Genomic DNA, 17,345 nt, shown 5'->3' with positions numbered 1-17,345 from the left:
AAAATCTCTACAGACAGAAATATATTTTTTTAACAATCTCATAATATTTGCATACGTAAAATATCAGGAAGAAGCCGACGAAACCTACAAAAATTTCTTATTAGCAGAAAGAGAAATAAAATATTTAATAATTAATTTGTTAAGATTCTAGACTTTTTTCTCATAACTTGCTCTGTGGACAAAATAAATGACAAAATAATTACATTATCTCTATCTCTATCTATTTATGTGAAGACTCTTTGCTTTAATTCAATTCTCTAATATACTCTGTCTGTAGATATGTAATTTGTTATAACACTGGCATTTATCATAGTCTAGAAGAAACATGAAATGATATCTGTCAATATTTATTAAATTGCAGTGTAAATGTTTATTGTATAAAAATTTAGAAATGTAAATTAAAAAGTGCCATTTTCTAATGTCTAGACCAATAAAAGCAGATAATTATGTCGTATTTTTCACATGGATAGGAATTGTATCGATTTATATTACACTTTTGACTGTTACCGCTCTCGGGGTTTTATTTATCTTGTAAGTAAAACGATTTTTTTATTTTCACTGTAGTCGAGATCGTTTTTTTACTTTTATCCGTCACTAAATAATAGGAACGGTACAAGAAGTTTATTTTCGATTATAACATTGTATAGGGTAAGTTAAGATTAGTTTATAATTTAAGAAAAAAAAATCTTGAACGTTATACATTTTCCTTCAAATATTCATCAGACGCAAAATAGTAAAACAAATCGGCTGTCTTATGAACTATAAATTAAATAGCTGTTTTAATATTAGGTTTTTGTAAAGTACACTGAAATGACGTTTCATTTAAATTTTTATATTATTCAAAATCCCTTCCAAAGCATATTAATATTATACAGTTATTTTTTTTAATCTACAACATAAGTATATTTGTAGTCTATGGCGACTTTTGACGTTTCGACTTGATTTTAATTTTTGATGTATGAACGCTCAAATAATAAATATCACATTTGAATGCCAACCGTCAATTCAAAGTTTGTTATTGAAAATAGAGTCGAAGTTAATGTTTTATATTTGTTGAAATGTATGATCAGTTATTAAAAGTATAATATATATCAAAATGGACGACACGGGAGCCTCGATAGATGTTAGTAAGGCTGCACCGACGTGAGTTTAAATAAGATCTTTTATCAAAAAAAATTACGCATTTGATGTCTTCAATTATACATATTCTTAAAACTTTACTTATGTATCCCTTGTAAATGCTTATCCCTTATAAATTTTAGATATTTTGTCAGTATTTTATATATAATTCTGACAATTTTTTTTCCTAACAATATAAGTGAAGACGAAGTGCTTATTTATGTTGCTTCGTCCACATTCATCAGTGCTTTGTTTATGTCACATTAATATATACTTAATTTAAAGAACGTAATACATCTTTCTTATATTTATAAAGAAAATATGAGATATGGGAAGTATACAGTATACATATTAAATCTTAAATGGACAGTTGTGACTGTTTTTACAGTCAATAATCTTGTAAATGTATGTGGCTTTAGTATTCCTAGCTTTAAATTGTGGTTAAATATTATAATATTTTTATGTGTATATACATAAAATAGATTTAATCAACCTTACTATGATCACTTTATCATACTAAAGACATAGTTTCTGACATTTTTTATTTATAAACCTGGATTTATAACTTTAAATTATAAGTTTGAAATCGCCAATCCACATTGAGCAACCATGGCGATTAATGCTCTAACCTACTTCATGTGAGAGGAGGCCTTTGCTCAATAGTGGGCTCAGATAGGCTGATGATGAGAACAATATATATATATATATATGTATAAATCAAATATCTTCATAACTTCAATGAAATTTCTGATGATTGTATGATATAAGTAATTTTTATAATAAATTCAAAACAATGAATTTGATTTGTGCGAGTAAAAACCCTTTTAAGGACAAAAATTTTTTTTTTACATCTCACAATGTAATTGTAGTATTATATATTTACTTGCCATCTCGGAGATTATGAGATGTTTTGATCAATTACGTTTTGCTGTGTATGTGTTCAGTTATCGGTCCTCGAAAATAAATTTGTACATACTCAGCCTCGCTAATGTCCGAAGAAATTAACACACACATAAAATCACAATAATATAACATGCATGCTATAAAATATTATTATAACAAAAAGTTTTTGGGTAGCTTACATGTAATTTTGGTCTGTAGAACTACATCAGTAGTACTATATGGGCTATCTATTAATAACTCTGCAGAAGAAAACGCCGTTCTTCAATCCTGAAGAGCCAGAGACCTCCTCGCACACCTTTCTCCGAGTTGGAGTTCAACGTTGCCACTCCGACGGACACGGCCAAGAGCAGACGTGTCAGTTTCAGCAGAAGAACTGGTGTCGCGTGAGATATATTGATTATTTAGACTAGGCTTTACCAAAGTGGGCTATAAATAAGGGGGGCGGTAACAGATCGGAAAAAAAAATGGGTGTGTTGTGTAGAGGCACAGAGAATGAATTGTAATTTTATTCAGCTAGGATAAGTTAGTTTATCAATAGGTGAAAAATTGGGGCTTTAAAAAAAGATTCTCAAAGTGGGTAATAGATAAAATAAGTTTGGCAACCGCTGATGTAGACTGTAGAAGATCTGGAAAATGTAGATTCACATTGTAGATGACCAACTCAAGGTTTACCAGAATGGAAACTGTATAAAACGAAAATTTTGTAGCTGAGATTTCGAGGGTATACTGATATTTTATAGATTTTAATTTTTCAAGCAATATCCATAAAATTTTTCTTGTATGTCATAACTAAATTGCTGAACGGATTTTTGTCGAAATTTTGTGTCTGGGTGGAAGAGACGTTGATGGAAGATGTTTAGTTAGTTTCTGTCTTAATGAGTCAGGAAAAACCTCCGGCAAAAGCTACATACAATAGTTAGGTGTTAACCTATTGTTATATTTCTTTCTTTGCCAGTGAATTCGTCACAAACGAAGCAACGACGACTTGGAAGAATTTTTACGAGGAGCACAACAAATCTTTAGAGTCATCGGGCAACGAATCAGCAGCGAATCCTCGTCAGGTGATTGAGCATATCGGGAAGCGGATATTCGACCAGCAGTTCCAGGAGATCGAGGTGGTGGATATAGGCGGCACTCTCCAGACCAACGCCAACCACCAGAGTTCAATCAATAATGTCAATGTGTCACAAGAATTGACCACAAACGAAAAACTAACGGAACCAATACAAAACTTCGAATTGAGTTCAATGACCGATCACCAAAGCCGGATATTCGGTGACGAGCTCAGCATGCCGGTTATGGCGGACATGTCGAACCCAATTAACATAAACTTCTCAAATATTAACCCTATAGGGGACAAGTGCGATGATCTGGAGGAGATCGAACGAGATCTTGAGCGTTCGCTTCAGAATAATGTGATATGTTCAGGGCCATTCACAGGCAGGGATATGTCAGAATACATTGAAATCGACCTTAACATGACCCACGTCGGTCCCAAGCATGATGATTGCGATATGTCTATAACCGAACCAATACAGAGCCCTAACGTGCAGACCGTGTCCAAAAGCAATTCCTTCAAGGAAAATCCAGACGATTGGGTCGTGGATAAGGAGAATATAGTTGTCAATCCGTACGTAACTCCAAAGGAATCTAAAAATTTCGCGTTAAACGACGCCGATGATAAAATTTTAGTGTTCGACGGCAAGAAATTGTGTGTGCAATCTGATAAAGAACCGATAAGAGATTCGGATGAGATGGACAAATACCGCTGCCTACTTCCAAACAGTTCGGCCACAACGCCTCAAAGGAAGACGATATTCTTAAACGTTAACGACGATTTACCGAACTTTGTCCATGGCACGTCCGTTTGTAACGAAAATAACAGCCAGACAGTGAAAACTTGCGAAAAGCCAAACAGAAAGACCATCGTCTTTGATGATGGTGTAGATATATCTATAACTCAAGCCGTTCCGTCCAAAGTCCTAATTGACGAAAAACCGATTAACGTCACACGATATGATAATGATAATAACTTATCAATGACACAAGCAGTTGTCAGTAACATTGAAAATCCTAAAAGAAAGACTATAGTATTCGATGAAGGCGCAGACATTTCCATGACTCAGGCGATTCCTTCCAATGTTTTTATTAGTAAGGAAAAAACTAACGAAACTTTATATAACGATAATAACTTATCAATAACACAAGCGGTTATCAGTAATTTAGCTAACCCTAAAAGAAAGACGATAATGTTCGAAGATGGTGCAGACATATCTCTGACTGAAGCAATTCCGTCCAAATTCCTAATTGATAAACAAAAAAATAACGTTACACTATATGATAATAATTTATCAATTACTCAAGCGGTTATGAGTGACTTTGATAAACCAAAAAGAAAGACCATAGTATTCGAAGAAGGCGCAGATATTTCTATAACTCAAGCCGTTCCGTCCAAAGTCCTAATTGACGAACAAAAGACTAACGTTACACGATATGATAATGATAATAACTTATCAATAACTCAAGCGGTTATGAGTAACTATGATAAACCAACACGAAAGACCATAGTTTTCGAAGAAGGCGCAGATATTTCTATAACTCAAGCAATACCCTCTAAAGTCCTTATTGATAATCAGATAAATAACGCTCCTATTAACGATAATGATACATTTAAAAATACACAAGCCAATAGCAATGGCCAAAAACGAAAGACGATAATTTTCGACGGCGGCGCCGATGTGTCTATGACCCAAGCGATCCCTTCAAAAGTTCTGATTGAAAAAGTTACGAGCAACACCAGGACGTTTAACAATGCTGATAACTTGTCAGTGACTCAGATTATTCCGTTTCCGCTTGTAAATAACGATATTCAATTGCGCCAAGTTGATGATTTTACGATAAATAAGAATAAAACAACGCAAGACAAAACGATGATTTGTCAGGACGATCGCGATCTGTCAATAACTCGAGCAATTCCAGCGAATATAATAGAGAATAATGAAAATTACAATGCTAATGTGATTCCATCACACCAAATCGCAAGTAATAAAGTAGAGAAGGACATTGTAGGTGATGCAGTCTTGTCAAACGATAACGACAAACGGCGTACCATTTTCGATGATAACATATCAATGACTGAGGCTATTCCAAATGTGTTTGTCGATAAAGTTGAAGAAATTGATGCAAACGCGAAAACAAAAACAGGATATGATAATGATATGTCCATGACAATAGCGATGCCTTCAAACGTGATGCTATCAGTCGAAAACGTAAACGCGGATATAAGTACTAATGATACCTCCGTTCCGCGATCTTCCAAGAATTTTATAGATAATGGAGAAAATAGTAATTTGTCTCTCACTAAGAATTACGATAATAACGACGGTGCAATGAAAAATGATAGAGTGATTCTGCGAAATTCCTACGGCAACGCTAGTTTGATGATAACCAAGCCCATACCTTCGAAATTATTAGATCTACAGCAGGATATATTGAAGAATAATAAAAGTTTTACAACTGATGATAGTAAATTAATTGATAATAAACACGACGTATTAGTATACCAGGCAAAAGAATCTATTACTCTGTCGCAGTTAAAAAATATGAATGATGATGATGATGATAAAGATGTCGAAGAAAGCAATTCGGTGATAAATATTTCTGAAGCAACAAAATTGAAAGACAAGAGTGATATATTTGGAATCCTCTCTGTTCCGATGTTAGAAGATAAGACAGAGGAATGTGAAGTCGAAGATGATTTTGTTGCTAAAGTCGAGTCTTTTGAAGTCGAAGCCCAAAAACCACCAGCCAGCGGATCGTTCGTTATCAAAACCAGAACCAGCTCTGAAGGAAAGGGATGTGTCAAGAAAACTTTACTTAACGAGCTTTTAGACATGTCTTATTCTTCTCTAAACGATGTTCTCCCAGAACCTAAAAAACCATTCAATGCTGTAAATAACATCGAAATGCAAATAAACGAATCACACGAAACAGTGATTAATGTTGAGAACGATAATTTAGAAAATAATGAATTCATCGAACATCAGTCGTTGGGTGAAGAGAAAGAATCGATACGACAAATTACAGCAAAACTGCCAGCACTAGAATACAGAGAAGATTCGGAGGACGTTCATCATTTACAGAACCAAATTGATAATCTTAAGGTCACTCTTGAAGAGAAGATGTCGAATAGACATTACGAGACCGTATTGAGTTCGGATCTACAGCAGAGTCTGGATCAGTTGAAAAAAAACGAAAAGGATCAGAATATATCTAGGAATGTCAAAAAGTCATTCAAAAACGCAGACGACACTAACGAGCTGCTGGAAATGCTGTCCAATTTCACAGAAGGGGATGAAGAAGTTAAGCCGTTCATAGACAAGAAACCTGAGCCAAAGAGATTGAGTTTCGCACCAAACAGGCAGTCAATAGTACTTAGCAGAGAGGATTTACTAAATAATATTTCCATGGCACATGCAGCTTTACAGCAATCGAAATTTGAAATGGATGATAGTGAAAGCATAGAAGATACGAAAGATTTGACAGAAGAACCGTCCCAGGTGGAGGACAGAACAATCAAAAAGTCTGTAAGGATGAGCAACGAAGTCGTCAAAACACTTCAATTTGATGAAGAAGATTCTATAAGTGAAAGCAGTATCGTTTCAGAAATAAAGGCGTCACCGTTAAAAAAAACGGCTTTCGGCGAAGTGTCTTACATGCGAGACAGCAAAGCGAAAGTCATACCAACATATTTAAAGGACGTTTCCGACAACTTGAAAGCGCTGATGATTGATCTAGTGAAACCAATGGCTGATGTTTTGCCGTTCGACACCAGCGGCGCTGATAGATTATTAAAACCTCCGTCGACGTGCAGCACACAGATACAGGCTAATCTTATAACGTCCAGCCAGATAGACATAGATACAGAACTACATTCGAACACAGCATCTTTGCACAGCACTAAAGCTAGCGAGACTATGATAAAAGAGGTAGCTGCTACAGGCAGGCAAGCTATATCCCAAGCATTAAATAATTCCAATAAACAAATTTCCAACAGCGTTTCCTTCGATGCACGCATACATGAGATAAAAATACCCGATGCCAAACCTTCGCCGCGGAAAACTGTCGGACCAGTAATTGTTTTCGATCATACAAATCCCTTAAATAACATAGTCCTGACACAGCCAGATAACATTAAAGTACACAGATATAACCCTTTACAGTCATCCGATAATATGAATTCTGAATACGACACAGCCACAGATGGTACCAATAAAATAGATAGTCAGTACGAAGTGGAGCGCGTCTCTACGTGTTATAACGTTGAGACTAATAGGCAATCGTCCTTACAATCGGGCGATACGGGCACCGGTATATTAAAAATGAACAGTATAGTGTCCAACACGAGTAAACCAGTATCAATAGATAAGTCCATAGATGGATTTTCGTTACACGTCAAAAACACGGAAGTCAACACTCTTATTAGTATGAAGGAAACCAAAGAGATATTAGAGGCTAACTCATCCCTAACATTGGTCGACGACGGTTTTGGCCGTAGTGCTTTCGATCTTAAGCTTCCGTCGGAAGTGACGAAGCCCGTCCCGGATCAGAGGTCACCAGTGAGGGTGATCTACAAATTGAAACAAGACGAACTATTGGAGAAACTCGAGTCTGATTTAACATCCGTAGACGATTCCATGGACGAAGAATACAAACGCAAAAAACGCACCTACAGCCCGACTAAGCGCGACAGAAACAAAACCACACCGAACGTAGATCTAACCCCCAAGCCTGTTAGCAAAATGCAGAAGATTTCAAACAGCCCGAAGCAGATAGTAAATCCGGAGAAATTAAAACGATCCCCAAAACCCAAGGACAGGAGTCCTGAGAAGAAATCCAACGTCAGTCCCAGAAAAGATGTGGATCAAAAGTTGTTAAATGGCAAAAACAACGAGGACGCCCAAAAAACAGTAATAGAAGCTATAAACGGCTCAACAACGACTCTAGAAGAGGACATTTTGTTTAACAATCCAGCCAGAGATTTCAATAGTTCCAACACGAGTTCGTACAAAAGCAGCAAGTGTGGAATAGATCGAGAAGCCAGCAGCGACTCACACACGATATCAGCCGTCGGCAGTAATGTGTCCAGGGTTAACTGGCAGACGGATTTAGTGAACGAATTGAGTTCCAAAAATATAGTGAATGAGTGCAGTTCCGGTGACAACGTCGTCGCTAAGATTAACACACTTCCGTTTATGGGGTGGGTATTACGGAGACGGCTCCTTTGTGGAGTATACGATCGTTTTTAGAAATTTGTTTTTGTTTGAAACTTTAAATTAATGAGATTTAGGACGATACACTGAAATAACTAGTATTTTAGGATTTCACTACGCGTTCTTTGTTACTTTATACTACATACTCCCGACGTTTCGGTTACTTTGCAGCAACCGTGATCACGGGCAGAAGAGATTAAAACTTAATTGACTAGAAAAATCGACGTACAACAGTAGATTTTGATTTCCTCAGACAAAAATTTAAAGACCTAAGTAATGTTTTATCAAATCTAAATTGTTCCTTCGTTAAAGCAATATGTCTTAATTAAAGTATTGATTTTCCAAGAAATGCTAAATTTGGAAGATGTCTCAAGATTCTCTAGCACGATAGCAATTATTTTTTTTAATTCTCAGTTCCCGTGATTGTGAATGGGAATCGTCCACCGGTGACGTATGGATGTTCCGTCTCCTTCGCACCCGTATGAGGCTGATCATCCGTCTCGCTCACACACTCCACAACGCGACCCGCTCACGGGTCAGAGCTGATACTCCTATAGTGTCTATCAATGTGGATTCCGTCTTGGAAGGTGGGCAGAACAAGCATTTACAGGAGATATTTTAATTATGTCCTGGATAGTGTTGGTCTAACTTCACAATTATTGTTTGAAATGCAGCCTTAGATTATAAATCAACTTTTCCTCGTAACAAAAGCTCCTACGGTCCTATCGTGAGGACACCCAAAGAAAGGTGACAGAAAACCTTCAATAAATGGCAGTTGGAGTCATCTCCAAGAACAAGTGTTTATTTACTACATACGAGTACATTATAACATGTAAACTACCTTACCTTACCAAATTACCTTACCTTACTTACTTACTTTACCAAATCGACTATTGATAGTTAGTGAATTATATTGGCTGAGGGTTTGTTGACACGAAATGTTCTAGTGTTATCCTACCCTAAAAAATTTCACAATGAATTCGACAGAGGAATCGGATCCTCTCGCGTCGCTAGTGATCCGTCTGTCCCGGGACGCGATGAGAGCGATCTGCACGAGGTGTGTCTCAGCCCGGGATGTGCCTCATCTGTTGAGATGCTGTGCAGCCATAGCCAGGGTCGCACCTCGCTGGGCCCGCGCCATGAGGGACGCGCGGGCCAGGCTCGCTTACGAACTCGGACCGGGAGGAGAGCTCACGTTTAAGGTGACACTGAGATAGAGTTAGTGTGAAATGTGTCTCTGGAGATAGAGTGATGTGTGTCCGAGAGAGATAGAGAAAGAAAGTCTGTTTATTGTTAGTAGGCGAATGACTGCGTTGGTGTGCCTTTCTCTGAGTGGTGATATGTGAATAGTGATAATGCAGTCTGTATAGCATTAGTCTGAGTCTCATTATGTTCTCTACATAGGTGGCGAACTTCCAGCTTCGGTCGGTGTGGGAGGTGCGCATGCGCATCAAGTTGGTAGTGGAAGACGACATGGAGTCCTGGCCGTGTGCGAGCGACGTGCGCGTGTGTCCCGTACTCGCGGACACTGACAGGATACCGAACGTGGAGAGACTCACGCAGACGCTCAAGAGAGACTGGGGACACGCGCCGGCCGCTATATGGTATACATACCCACACCCACACGTACACACACACACACACACGGGTAGATACACCTTAATAGTTACCAGCACATCGCACACGTACTATTTTTACGCCCACATATAGTTAGCGTTTGATATTTAGTTAATTAATATTCATATAGTTGTTTTCGCGAAATCTGTTAAAAAACTTCAATAACTGAGAGAGAGAGAGAGAAAGAGACATAGTTCTTATAATAATTTTAATAGATAAAAAAAGTAGTCATCCGAAAAGTTTACATTTTGGCAATTTATAGAAGAAATTCATATATGCATACATCTAACAAAGAAAGAGAAGGAGAGTGAGAGAAAGAGAGAGACATATAGTTCTTATCGCAATTATAGAAAAATCTATATATATGCAGACGTCTAACAAAAACTATACCAATGCGATTCCAGGAAAATCTTCAAGCATTTAAAGAACAAGACGAGAAGCGACGACCTGCTGGGGGTCTGACCTGACCTGACCTGACCTCGGCCGACGGAAATATAATGAACGTAACATTCGTTTTATTTGTGTAAAAAACGGTCCCGAGTCAGATATACAGCAGGAGTGAACCCGGAGCGCGCGCGTCCCACCGCACGGGAGCTGGCTTGTTGCTGAATAACATTGAAATCATTTGAAATGTCCCCGTCGAGCTTTGTCGTATATTTTGTTATGTTTAATATACAATAGGTTATTTTTTTTGGAAGATTTTAATAAATACATCATGTGGTTTTGGTTATCGTTTTATTGTTGGCGTCTCGGTCTCGGGACGTGGGTGGGGTGGGTGGGTCGAATCCTGGCGTTCCGGGCGCCACACACCCAGCCGGACTCGAGCCTGAACCGGGCTGAGGCTATTTCGATGGCTGGGTGGGGATTCGCTGGGAGGGTTTGGATCACGTCGAATGTGGGGCACGGTCGGATTACCTAGAAAAATATTGCCTGAGATGAAAAAATATAAATTTTTTAACTTTCTATATGACCTTCTAAATCATCTCCGTGTAGAGTAAACAATCAATATATGTATGTACATGCCAAGTTTTGCATCTTTAAGATCTCAGTAACTCACTCTACCGAAGACGACATTCCGTAAATCGAACTGAGGCAACGCTTTGAAGGTTATATTGAAGATACCGCACATCTCATCGTCACCGGTCATTCGCATTGACAGCAATCCTGAAAATTTATTAAAATCCTTTAAAGTAATGACTACACGGTATAGATGTTTCCTCTATGACAGACGCTTGTCGACTGCCGCTCAAGCTAGACGTTCCGCCTTTTATACTAGAGGACGCTCTCGCAAGTTCAAGAGCTCTACCCGCCTTGTCGGTCATCGGAGAGCTTGCTATGTTGTAGAGCGTTCACTTTTACCATTTTATATTTTTCTCTATAATATTAAATAGCAACAGTCAATACAAATATATCGATAGGCACCTTATTAGTTATATTATATCCGACAAATAATAAACACGTTTAAGTGAAACTTATGCGACTTCCAACAAGGTTGCGTAAAATTTTTGACGCTCGTCAGAGAAAGAGCGGTAGGGATAGGGAGGGCGCGGCGCTCGAACGCATGCGGGCAATCAATTGAAGTGACTTGTAAGTAATGTTACTAAAGTTTGTCTTAAAGAAACGCTAAAGATTCCTTAAAAAACAATTTCTACCACCTTCTGTTACTTCTGTTTTCATTCTAACGTTAAGAACATTTCCTGAGGGCCTGCACGCACGATTTATTTCACTTATATATCAAGTTCTGTACAGAAGTATTAATCAACTGCAAACGGGAAATACGTCAGCAATGTAGAACTAGGGTTAGGTCCCAGATTGATAATGTTGTTATTTGAGTCGGTCAAGTTTCTATTTCATCTTCCCAATAAAAAGTATTTATCAAACAGCAGTATATTGTTTAGTGATATCTAAGACTGACGAGTATTTTTCTAAATACAACCTATATTTCCGGAATTACCACGCTTTTTTTATACTACCTACACATCCCCGAAATTTCCTATAAGGAATTTCAGAGAATTATAACATTATATAATGCTGAACGCTTAACGTTGCTGCAGCGTATCCTCAAAAACTTGCGAACCCCAATATAATGTTAACAAAGATAATGAGATCTAAGATTTTCGCGAGTTTTATTCATTTAAATGAAACTAGTATTTTTCGGATAAACTACGCGTGATTTATTTTTGTAAAAAACTACATAATCCCGACGTTTCGGTTACTTTTCAGCAACCGTGATCCCGACCAGACTAGATGTGACATCTAGTTGTATGTAGTTTTTTACAAAAATAAATCACGCGTAGTTTATCCGAAAAATACTAGTTTCATTTAAATTAACAAAGATAAGTTATAAAATGATGCAGATAACACAGCCAATGATCTAGTCTGGTGTGGATCAGCGGACATTAAAGTTATAGTATTTAAGTCTAATTCTGATGTCTTTCTGAAGTTCCGACTTCAAGTAACATCGTCCATATAGCATGACCTCCCACAATCAATAATATCCGATCACAAACTGCTTTACTATTTATTTTTATAATATTTTCAAACACAGTCAAACGTTAAGAACTTTATTGTGTTACAAAAAACTCTGACGTTCATTGCCATTCAACAATCATAACGAACTCGTGAAGCCCTCAATCGTAGGTTAAAAATGACAATCAGTTTGGAAAAGATCTCAGGCAACACTGCTAGAGAGATTAATGGACATATCTAAGAAATTCGAAAGCAAAGTGGCTATCAAATGAAAGTAACTCATACGTTTGAAAGCTAAGATGCCTCAACATCGAAATTACAACACCCCTTTTTTGACTCGTGAATTAAAAGTAGACGAATGTGAAAATAATCTCAAATATTATAGAAGTAGGACCTTATTTGGTTTTGTTTCGCCACAATCCTGTTTTTTTCAAATATCCAATAGTCGTTAGTCGTACGATAAATTGTTAGTCATGGGTGGAGGGTGTCGGTTTTTCCGCGAGAAAACTTAATCAGCCAACAAAGGTATGCTTACGTATAGATTCTTACAAATATAAAGATATTTATATAGTATTTTTAAATATTAAAAAAAATATATAGTTTAGCATATATTAATTATGGTTCAGGTAATAATAAAACCTTAATTAGATAAAATAAAAATTTATCAAATATAGTATTATTTTACAAAAACTTTAAATTAGTTTCAGCAAACACAAATTTTTAATTCATTTTTTTTATTGTTATTAGAGTGTGCTTTAGAAATTGTTCCTTTTTATCACATAGGTAACGATCTCGAGATCTTCCCGAGAGTGGTCTGTGACGTCATCAATTTATATGAAATTGTTGGTTAATTCAAGTAGCTTCCTTTTCTAATAGATGTGCAAATTTATGTGAACTAAGAATATGTTTCTGTCAAAATCTGTCTGTTTCTGTGAAAATAATATAATTCTGTTACATATTATTTTACATTAGCTGCAAAATATCAACTATTGCGATGTTAATTGCGTGCAAATTCAACAACGATGAACAGAATATACCTGGCATGGAATGCGGAAAGTGGTAGTTCTCGGCGCCGATAGGTCTGCTGCGTCCACGCTGGGCGTAGCACCCGACGCCGGCGTCGTAGATAACATCTCCACCGGACCAAAACAAGTGGGGGACTTTCCTAGAGGGAGAGAAAAGGCGTAGGCCTATTGTTATGTTGATCTCATGATTAGAGCCTTAAAATCCGTTAGACGGTACGCGTTATATTTCTTTTAGTCTAAAAATGTAATTGTGATTAAATTTCTATAGTATAATTTGTGTAGGTGTATTAGGTTATAAGTAAAACTCGGTTGAATACACATTTTATAATAAAAGACAAAACAATCGGTATATATTGTGTGATGGAAAAATGCAATAAAATCAGTTTCTCTGTCTAGAAGTAGACGGTGCAGTTTGCTGTTCCTGTCTCTCAGAGAACTGGTTGACCGCGAGGCAGTATTTCTCTGAATGATAGGTCCTGGATATTTGTGATAGTAAGGGACTGCCGTGGGGAGAATTCAACCAGAGAGACGCGCTGCCCGTCTGCCCAACCATCGCTATAAAGGCGATCAACATTCTCGTGTTCAATAGCCCACGCTGGATCTGAGGCTGCTTAAGGAGAGTCTGCAGGATGAGGCCATCCGGTAGGCCGTTGATCAGTTCGAACACGCTGGAACCTCTCTCCCCCATAAGCCATGACGCGGCAGCGGGAACGTTACATCCGGTGGTTCTCAAGGCATTATCCGCATCGTCGTAGGAAAATCCAAGATCTTTTAGAGCAGTAATCGCCTCGGGGTTTGGAGGGTCCATTATTTTTATTCTCCAAGCTCGAAATTTTTCTAGAAATCGCTGTAAATGCTGTGCTCGCTTGTATAACTCATCACCGCCGTTCGAAGTGCCCGTTGATATACTGTTCACGTCAGCGCTATTCAGTCGCGCTGCTATTTCTTCTGGAGTTATCACTTGGACGATAATTGGTTGAGGTTTCCTCGGCTCTTCCAAAGCGGCGGTTAGCTGAGCCAACGTGAGTTCGTAGTTTCTCCCCGCTGCTGCTAATCTGGCTCCGGCTTCGATGAGCGATATAAGTATCTTCCTCAACTCAAATGACAGTTCGTTGGTGGATAGCAGAGATTGTAAATTCGGCTGACGGACTGGGTTCTGGGGTGCTGGGAGCGCTGCGGTCGCTGTCGTGATAGCTCCGTGCTGTGGCGCTCTGACCGCTCCGAGATCCCAAAGGGTCCCTGCCTCGGGAATTCTCCTTTCAATCAACAATAACTCCTCATACATGACCACCTGCTCCTGCCCAAGAGTTAAAAAATCGTGAAGGGTCGTCGTATCACACACGCGTACTATCTTAAATCTCCCAGCACCGGTCTCTCCGGCCGGATAGAAGTAGTCTATAGCGCGATTCTTAATTTCCTCTATCAGGGTGTCCTCTGGGAAATACGCGGTGAACATTTGCCCTTCGGGGCTGACGATTTTCACCAAAATATCACTACCACCAGTCACTCCTGAATCCGACACTAGCATCGTCCCACTTGCTGAGATCTATCACTTGTATGTTTATTAATATCAAGAACAGAAATATACTCGTAAAAAATATTATAAGGCACAATATCAATTTCAACATAATGCTGTCAGCTCTGTCAATTTTGATGTTATTTTTTTTTTTTTTTTATTCGTAAAAAAGTTTCCAATATATATATTTTTAAAGAATTTTTATAATACCATTTTTATAGTGCTGAATTTAAAGTAGGTTTTAAATACCTAAAGAATCTGGTCCCAACATATCCGTGGCCGAGCCCGTCTCCCATCATCAGCTCGAGGAACAGACCACATGTAAGCGGACACGCATCAGTGAATAGCTCCAATCGAAGATAACCCAGGGACGAGTGACCTCGAGCTCGCAAATGTATATACACCCTAATATTTATATAAAATAAACACTTATCAATGTACGCACAGTACGAAAATTATCATTTTTTTTTATTGAGTCTGTTTGTTAATCCTGATTCCTGATTAATCTCTAAAACGGCTGGACCTATTTTGATGAGCTCTTGACTTCCAGTTATCTGACATAGTAACGATTTCGTACACTACATTTAGTTTGGTTTTTTGTTTATTAAAATATGCTGTAAGTAATAAAATAAAATTTTCCACGCGAACTAAATCACTGTTTTAGTTTTTTAAGGCTATGGCTTCGTTCGCACTGGTATCGTGGAATATTTTGCACATGTCACACAGTTTCAGTTGTCAGTTGGTTAAGTTAGATATCAGTTTTGTCTTTGGTCTGTCTTACCTCGGTCTGTTAGCGCCATCTGGTGCTTTAAAAGCGGAGTCTTCGATGAGGTCAACGGGCGAAGTAGGAAACAACACAAAGTTGTTCCTCGCCGACTTTATCATTTTAATTTTATTTCGGTTCCATTCCTTTATTAAAATGTTCGTCGGGACGACCCTCGGGGCCTTGTGCAAACACAATAATTACTTCTTTCCAATAAAAACAAAAATTACATTCCATAAAACCTCTTTTCTACTTTAAACATCTCTCAATGTAATAATAATAATTGGCGTGACGTCACACTTACGGCATTTTTAATACGTTTGTATATTTCAATATTTTCTCGTACAGTGTTCCTATAAAATTGCACTCTGCTCGCGTAATATTGTTTGCTAGGATATAGCTCTGTGGTCCAATGACTGTCGACTCTGCCCTAAGGAATGTACTGAATTATAACTTCGGGATAAGGCGACTTTAAAGTTAATTTCAAAGCTTCATACGTGTTCTGGTAATTTTGTTTCAACCGGTATTTATATCAGTATGCGTACACTAAGTGTATAATCACACACGATACGGATAGTTAATGGTTTATCGTTGATAAATCTTGTCACATGATAGTATTAACGTAGGTTATTGCATAAGAAACTTATATGTGTAGCAAGCAAAGTGATTAATCTTTATAAATATATTTGGAGTCACTTTTTGTAATATTGAAATAGCCCCTTTTTACTTCATGCCTATGAATACATACTGTACATACAACAACATAACATTTGTTATAATTTTTTGTTTATCTGTCTGTTGCGGCTAATTTCTGAAATTACTCGATTTAGGCGGGACTTTTATTGAAAGGTTGCTGAAGTTAGATATTATAACTATAAAATATATATATAACATACTCCATTCATATAAGCAGAGCTTATAGCGAAAAGCATTCGAGCGTTTTCCATATAAAGTTCTCTGGTACGGTGAACCCATTCAGGAATTGAGCGAAACATGCGTTGTCTGTCGTAACATGGCGGTGAACTGTCAACGATGGATTTGACATTTCTGTACTGGTAAGAAAAAAAAATTAATTGTAATTTTTTTTATCTATTACAGGTTAAAACATGAGACTAATTGTGTATTTCTATAACCAAACATGCCTTAAAGTGTATAAAAATAAGTTTATTTTTATTTAATTATTTTAAGATTTGTGAATAATATCACTTGAAAAACAACATCTTAATTCTGTTATATGTATTTGTTACGTTTGCATAAGTGAAATGTCTAAATAAATCTATGTACACCAAAAGAAAATAATACCTTAAAATCTTATAATATGTACGTCGTAATAAAGTTACCTTGTGATGTCTTTTTTTCGTCTTTCGTATCAATTTACTTTCCTCAATTTCTGGAGGCGGTGATGTATATTTACGTTCACTTGATTCTTTTGTCTTTGCTTTATTAAAAATTGCTCCAATTAAAGTCATTATGTAGAATTTTGTATTAAAAATATCCAAAAATAAAGAATCTCAACGATGAATGTAATCTATTAGGCCGATACACGTTTATAAATAGGTTAATGAATGATGTTTTAAAATATTTTATTTTCTATTAACTTCAAATAATTTTTGTAATAATATTTTATTTTTGTTTTGAATGAATATTTAAAAAATAAAAAT

General features: G+C 37.1%; 3 protein-coding genes across 6 annotated transcripts; 1 reads left to right on the top strand and 2 right to left on the bottom strand.

Annotated features, from left to right (window-relative positions):
- Positions 1–345: 345 nt before the first annotated feature.
- LOC116776996 (uncharacterized) lies at positions 346–10,633 on the top strand. Of its 2 annotated transcripts, none has more exons than XM_061529149.1 (7): positions 346–531; positions 2,268–2,405; positions 2,978–8,281; positions 8,709–8,881; positions 9,282–9,496; positions 9,699–9,898; positions 10,316–10,633. In XM_061529149.1, the coding sequence occupies exons 1-7, from the start codon at positions 419–421 to the stop codon at positions 10,371–10,373; spliced, it is 6,201 nt and encodes a 2,066-aa protein (XP_061385133.1). In that variant the 5' UTR covers positions 346–418; the 3' UTR covers positions 10,374–10,633. The 2 variants fall into 2 exon arrangements, with proteins under 2 accessions (XP_061385133.1, XP_032526219.2); XM_032670328.2 differs by lacking the exon at positions 346–531 and adding an exon at positions 977–1,143.
- On the bottom strand, positions 10,630–17,222 carry LOC116777003 (uncharacterized). Of its 3 annotated transcripts, none has more exons than XM_032670340.2 (8): positions 17,025–17,222; positions 16,581–16,736; positions 15,989–16,114; positions 15,703–15,866; positions 15,171–15,326; positions 13,418–13,545; positions 10,969–11,075; positions 10,630–10,826 (listed from the first exon to the last, which is right to left on the bottom strand). In XM_032670340.2, the coding sequence occupies exons 1-8, from the start codon at positions 17,151–17,153 to the stop codon at positions 10,647–10,649; spliced, it is 1,146 nt and encodes a 381-aa protein (XP_032526231.2). In that variant the 5' UTR covers positions 17,154–17,222; the 3' UTR covers positions 10,630–10,646. The 3 variants fall into 3 exon arrangements, with proteins under 3 accessions (XP_032526231.2, XP_061385135.1, XP_061385136.1); XM_061529151.1 differs by having other exon boundaries at positions 16,581–16,731; positions 17,025–17,115; XM_061529152.1 differs by having other exon boundaries at positions 15,989–16,109; positions 16,581–16,731; positions 17,025–17,115.
- On the bottom strand, positions 13,715–15,049 carry LOC133320551 (ubiquitin-associated domain-containing protein 1). The gene has a single exon (XM_061529150.1). The coding sequence runs from the start codon at positions 14,931–14,933 to the stop codon at positions 13,785–13,787; it is 1,149 nt and encodes a 382-aa protein (XP_061385134.1). The 5' UTR covers positions 14,934–15,049; the 3' UTR covers positions 13,715–13,784.
- Positions 17,223–17,345: the final 123 nt, after the last annotated feature.

The sequence above is a fragment of the Danaus plexippus genome, assembly GCF_018135715.1.
Source record: "Danaus plexippus chromosome 29 unlocalized genomic scaffold, MEX_DaPlex mxdp_37, whole genome shotgun sequence".
NCBI lineage: Eukaryota > Metazoa > Arthropoda > Insecta > Lepidoptera > Nymphalidae > Danaus > Danaus plexippus.
This window is presented reverse-complemented; position numbering and strand designations above follow the sequence as displayed.